The sequence below is a fragment of the Nematolebias whitei genome, chromosome 5 (genome assembly GCF_014905685.2).
Source record: "Nematolebias whitei isolate Nwh7 chromosome 5, NemWhi1, whole genome shotgun sequence".
Taxonomy (NCBI): Eukaryota; Metazoa; Chordata; class Actinopteri; order Cyprinodontiformes; family Rivulidae; genus Nematolebias; species Nematolebias whitei.
Window position 1 is genome coordinate 44409170 of NC_056502.1, and position 6374 is coordinate 44415543.

Consider the following 6374-nt stretch of genomic DNA (forward strand, 5'->3'; position numbering starts at 1 on the left):
ACACCCAATTTAAGCTCTCGGTCGTGTTAATTTGGCTCGATCCAGCCGTATTCTCCCGTGTGTTTGGAAGACGACAAGCTCACGCAGCTAGCCACAGAGACAGCAGCAATAGCAGTGGAGGGGGGTCAGAGTTCACCTCTCACCCGGAACTTATATAGTGTGGCATCAGTTTGACCCGCCAAAATAAAATACGGGTTAATTATCTTGTGCAGGTTACACAAGCAGCATCATTTCATCTATACATGTGGAAAGTTCATAGCAATGCCACTTAAAGAAAAGAAACGGTTCATTATGGACATGTGCTTTGCTTGCCTTAGAGTTGGTCATTTTTCAAAAAACTGTAAACAAAGAGTGACGTGCAATGTTTGTAGCGGAAACCACCCTTCTCCTCTCTATGAAGATCGTCCAAAGAGTGACAAGACTGAAATGCCAACAGAAGAGGAAAATGCAGCCACCGTTTCATGTAGTGTGAAGGTGGGCAACAATGATCGCACTTCAATGATCGTTCCAGTTTGGCTTTCATGTGCAACAACAAAGAAACCAGAGATAATGGTTTATGCTCTGTTAGACACCCAGAACAGTAATACCAAGTTGACCAGGACATCTGTGGAAAAAGTGCAAGCAAACACAGAACTAGTTAAGTTAAAACTGACAACAATGACTGACACAGGTTCAATCGTGCCTAGTCAAAAGGTGGATGGACTAACTCACAAGAGTACATTGAGTTGCCACCTACATACACCCAAGAATATATTCCTCTGGAGAAAACCAGTATTCCAACTCGAGGAACAGCGAACAAGTGGCCCCACCTATGTAGTATTGCAAATGAGATACCAGATCTATTGGACTGTCCTGTTGCTCTCCTCATTGGTTATGATTGTGCAAGAGCTCTAAAACCAAGAGAAGTCATACCAGGAAATGATTATGATCCCTATGCAGTCAAAACAGACTTAGGCTGGAGTATTGTGGGACTCATTAAGCCCTGGACAAGTATGAAGAATGTAACAGGAACCTGCAATCGTATTGCAGTAAAGGAGCTGCCTTCAATCACACCTGCTACTGCGATCAAAGCACTGGAAATTGATTTTATGGACACAAATCACAAAGAACGGGACATATCTCAAGAGGACATTCAGTTCATAAAGATCTTGAAAGATCACCTATCTAGGGGTCTCAAGGTGGCAAAAGTGAAAGACTCAAATTGGTTCAACAGACCAAATTCCCTTAAATCAGACAGATTTCTTGAGAGGTTCTCAAGATTTCATGATTGGAATATGGCCCTTAATGTTGTAGCACGGATTAAAAGACTTGCAAACAGAGACAGGTCAAGGCCCATTAATGTAGAAAAGGCCAATATTACTAGAAATAAATGGAAATTGGCAAAGGTAGTTGAAACGAGTAAAGACGAGGATGGTTTAGTGCAAAAGGTCCAAATAGGACAAAAACAGTTCGGAAAGAAACATGGATGTTTGAAACTGTCTTTTCTTGAGACCAGTTTAGAAACTAGTGGTATTGGTTGAAATTGAGTACTAAACTATTGTAAAACGGTACAAATGATAACTCAAAACACAAATATGTGATGTAATTCAATAATTTTATTTACAACTTAATTTGAATGTTGATAATTTATGGAAAATTACAAGATTGTATTTTGTTTGATACATGGTGAATACAAAGCTTTTGTAATTTTGGTGGCAGTGTAGCTGTCGCAGAAAAGATCATTTAAGTTTTGTTGTCGCTGACATCTATTGGTGGAACTGGGTACTGCACCTAGATGTGAGCATGCAGTGCGCATGACCAGTTAAGACTTATAAGCTGCATGTGTGTATGGACATGAGAGGAAAAACAAGATAGTTGAAGACAACCAAGTGGGGAAAATGGACACCTCCTAAATGTTTGGTCAGAAGGCGCACACGGTATGTTTACATATTTTGTTTGTTTATAAGTTTAATTTGGTTGTAAATGCAATTATGTTAACACGTTTGTTTATATTGTGTATTTAACACAGTTTTTCATGGTGTTTACTGGCAAAAGAAGATGTCCTGTGTGGCAAAGAAATAATTAAAAGCTGGGAAAACATTAGTTGATGCGTGGCCAAAATTCTGTACCAGACGAAAAACTTTGGGAGCTGTTACAGAAATGAAAGAAGAGACACCAATAAATTTACTGTATAAATGGGATTAAAAAAACTATCAAAACGGCAACTGATAATCCTTTAATAATCAATTCAGTTCAAATTTGGTATAAACATGGGGAAATGTTTAAGTTAGAAGGGTTTCTTTCTCCTAAAAACCTGTTATGGGGAAATGGACTGTTACCTATTTTTCAAACTGGCAATTTTAGATCCTGGCAGGAGAACGGTATTAGCAGATTAAAACACTGCTATAAAAATTTAATATTTATGTCCCTAGAACAGTTAAGAGAAGTTTAAGTTGACAAATAAAGATTTCCTAAGCTATCTCCAATTACGTGACTTAATTAGAACTAATCAAAAAGGAAATTGGAAGTTACCTCCCATGTCTCCAGTTGAGTATATGTGTCATGCTAACAAGCCATTATTTAGAACTATTTCAAGGGTGTATACAGGCCTCTTGTTGACTTTAACTGTAACAGATATGGATGGTTCAAGAATCAAATGGGAAAAGGATTTGGGAATATTTATTGGGAAGCAGTTATGGAAGAATTTGTGTAGAGAAGGGGTCACTTCTACTTTAAATGCTCGATTTAGGCTGGTACAATTACATTTTTTACATCAGCTGTATATCACCCCATATAAATTACATAAATATAACACTAACATATCCCTTCTTTGTTTTAGATGTAGCATGACAGAAGGAACATTCCTCCATGCTACCTGGCAGTATTCTAAATTGCAGGGGTTTTGGCAGGGAGTGTGTGAAATTTTATCAAACATCCATGGGGTTACAATTCCACTGGACCCTGATATTTGTTTATTGGGGAACTTTCCAAATCCTAATTTAGAGACAAATTGTGCTAAGAAACTTACAGAAGTCCTTTTGGCAATTGCTAAGAAATGTATTGCGACAAAGTGGAAATCAGATGCCACCCTTCCAATTAAAATATGGCTTTGTGAAATCAATAGCTGTGTAACCCTAGAGAAAATAACATACTGGATGCAGAACAGAACTAAGACCTTTTATAAAATATGGCAACCATTTTTAAGGTATATGCGAAACATACATGCACAATGAATTGACTAACTTTCCTATAGTCGAGCTGTGATCAACAGGATTTATGAATAGAAATTCCATTTGTCTCTCACTGTATCTCTGAATACTATATATTTGTATTTAATCCTTTTAAGGATGACCCATCCCCCACCTTTTTTTTTCCTTCTTTTTGTTATGTCAGCGTAAACATTTTTTATTTCAGGTATGTCTTACTACTTAAGTGATATTGTACTTGTTCCTGAGCTGATTTTGTCTTGTCAATTAATAATTGTAATGTTATTGAAAAATCCTAAATAAAATATTCTAAAAAAAAAAAAAAAAACCTACTCCTCTTCAGAATGTACGCATTACTTTAAAATGGCTGTACTGTGACAGTTCAGTGCAAATGCATGTATTATTACACCCAACAAAAATATAGAGATAAACAAAAATATGTCAAGATATAGGTTATTCTAGATATAGGTGGCTCATGTTAGACTGATTGGTAACTCTAAATTGTCTCTAGGTGTGAGTGAGAGTGAATGTTTGTTTGTCTTGTTTGTCTCTGTGTCCCTGTGATGGACTGGAGACCTGTCCAGGGTGTCCCCCGCCTCTTGTTCAGTGACTGCTGGATATGAGCAAAAGTGACCCCCGTGACCCGAAAGGGAAGAAATGGGTAAAGATAATGGATGGATGGATGGATGGGTAAAGATGATGGATGGATGTGAAGATTTAGAGAGATTGGGAGAGATACTGGACCGACCGACAGACAGACAGAGAAAATTTTTGTAAATGATAGTGAGCGTGTGTAGAGATCATGTGAATTACCTCAACAGCCACAGTCCACAGAATGAGTTGTGTCTCCGAGTCAGGGAAATAGCCTTTGACTTGTGGAGACATCCCAATAAGAGCACAGTTGGTCACAACAGTGATGACAGTCATGGCCTCAAAGGCAAGCTGTACAGAGACACAGAAAAACAGCAGCTGAGTCACTTGAAACCTCCTGAAGGTTTTATACAAACTCTGGTATGGTGTCACTACAATTGTGTATAAGGGCCACTAAGAAGATCAAAATATTGTGAAGAATTCACTTTCAGTTCAGTTTATTTATATAGCACCAATTCACAGCAAAGTTGTCTCAGGGCACTGAACAGAAACATCCACATACATAGAAAATCCAATTAGTAAAGTTTATCTAAGGACGCAGCAGACTCATTGAATCTTCACTAAAGCTGTCATTTCTAACCCGAACCTGGAGCCCCACCCGACCCAGATCCGGACTGGGCCGGTCCATAATAATGTGTTTAATATGTGGGCCGGGTAGGTGTCGAGCTTTTGATTGTGTCAACTGACCCGCGTGGCTGGCGATCCAATTATATGGCAACATGGCTTGCCATACAATCACATGCTGCCATTTGACCGCACGCTGACCAGCCTTGAAAGAGGTCAAAAGTTCAGTTAAGCTTCAGATGGACTACTGCCAGTGATCCATCGCCCAAATGGATGTTCATTCAGCCGCTGCGCTTAGTGGACGCGCGCGGCCGACAACTCAAACAGGTGAGATCACAAAATATTCAACATTTCAGAGCAGGGTCCAATGCAGGCAGAAGCAGAGGAAGCATTTAATGTGCTTTGACCACCATGAAAGGACAAACAGCCCCTCAGCTCTGATCTTCTGCCCCCTTTATTCAGCCTTGCGCGTCCATCGACCAGCAGTGAAAGCTTAATTTAAAATGTTGGGTTTTTTGGTGGTGGTGGTGGTGGGGGGGGGGGGGGGGGGGGGTCGGACCTGTAACTTCTGTTAATTCGTCGGATCGGGTGGGGTTTGGAAATGATGGCTACAGGCTGGGGCCGAGTTGGGTCGGAATTTTTTTTTTTACCTGAATGCAACTCTAATCTTCACTTCATCACATTCTCCCATCCTGAGCAAGCACAAGGTAACAGTAGAAAGGAAAAACTCCCTTTTAACAGGAAGAAACCTCCAGCAAAACCAGGCTCAGGACAAGAGGTCATTTGCTTTGACCGGCAGAGTTTGAGAGGACAGGAAGTAGAGACAAACACAGAATGGCAGGTCCAGATGTAGGTGCAGGTAGGTGCATTCTTGGGGGGAATTCCAAGTTTCAAGGTTAAAGTTGAAAGGTTTAAGAAAAAAATTGAAATGTTGAAGCTAAAATGGAAAAGTTGTTATTTTAAGAATAAAATTGGGATAAAAAATGGAGCAGAGACCTACAATACTCATGTCTTCTTCTTCTTTCTGCCTTTCCCTCTTCAGGGTCTCCACAGCGAGCTATCCTCCATCTCACTCTGTCGTCTGCGTCCTCTGTCCTCACTCCAACTACCTCCATGTCCTCTCTAACTGCATCCATATACAGGTCCTTCTCAATAAATTAGCATATTGTGATAAAGGTCATTATTTTCCATAATGTAATGATAAAAATGAAACTTTCATATATTTCAGATTCATTGCACACCAACTGAAATATTTCAGGTCTTTAATTCAGAGTCAGAGTCAGAGTTTCTTTATTGTCATTCGCACCTCATGTGGTACATGTGGTGGAGCGAAATTATGTACACGGGGTCCCAGTTACATCCGTGTACATAATTTCGCTCCACCACATATAATAATTGTTTTAATAATTATTGTTAATAATTATTATAATAATTGTTTTAATACTGATGATTATGGCATACAGCTCATGAAAACAAAAAATGCCTGTCCCAAAAAATTAGCATATTTCATCCCACCAATGAAAGACAAGTGTTTTTAATACAAAAAACGCCAACCTTCAAATAATCATGTTCAGTTATGCACTCAATATTTGTTCGGGAATCCTTTTGCATGAATGACTGCTTCAATGCGGCGTGGCATGGAGCCAATCAGCCTGTGGCACTGCTGAGGTGTTATGGAGGCCCAGGATGCTTCGATAGCAGCCTTAAGCTCATCCAGAGTGTTGGGTCTTGCGTCTCTCAACTTTCTCTTCACAATATCCCACTGGTTCTCTATGGGGTTCAGGTCAGGAGAGTTGGCAGGCCAATTGAGCACAGTAATACCATGGTCAGTAAACCATTTACCAGTGGTTTTGGCACTGTGAGCAGGTGCCAGGTCATGCTGAAAAATGAAATCTTCATCTCCATAAAGCTTTTCAGCAGATGGAAGCATGAAGTGCTCCAAAATCTCCTGATAGCTAGCTGCATTGACCCTGC

General features: G+C 39.8%; 1 protein-coding gene across 1 annotated transcript in view; it reads right to left on the reverse strand.

The window, feature by feature from the left end:
- ano10a (anoctamin 10a) overlaps positions 1-6374 on the reverse strand; it is a 51645-nt gene that overhangs the window by 25528 nt on the left and 19743 nt on the right. The window contains exon 11 of the mRNA XM_037677327.1: positions 3999-4127. Coding sequence (XP_037533255.1) covers positions 3999-4127 — 129 coding nt within the window. The remainder of the gene's footprint in view (positions 1-3998; positions 4128-6374) is intronic.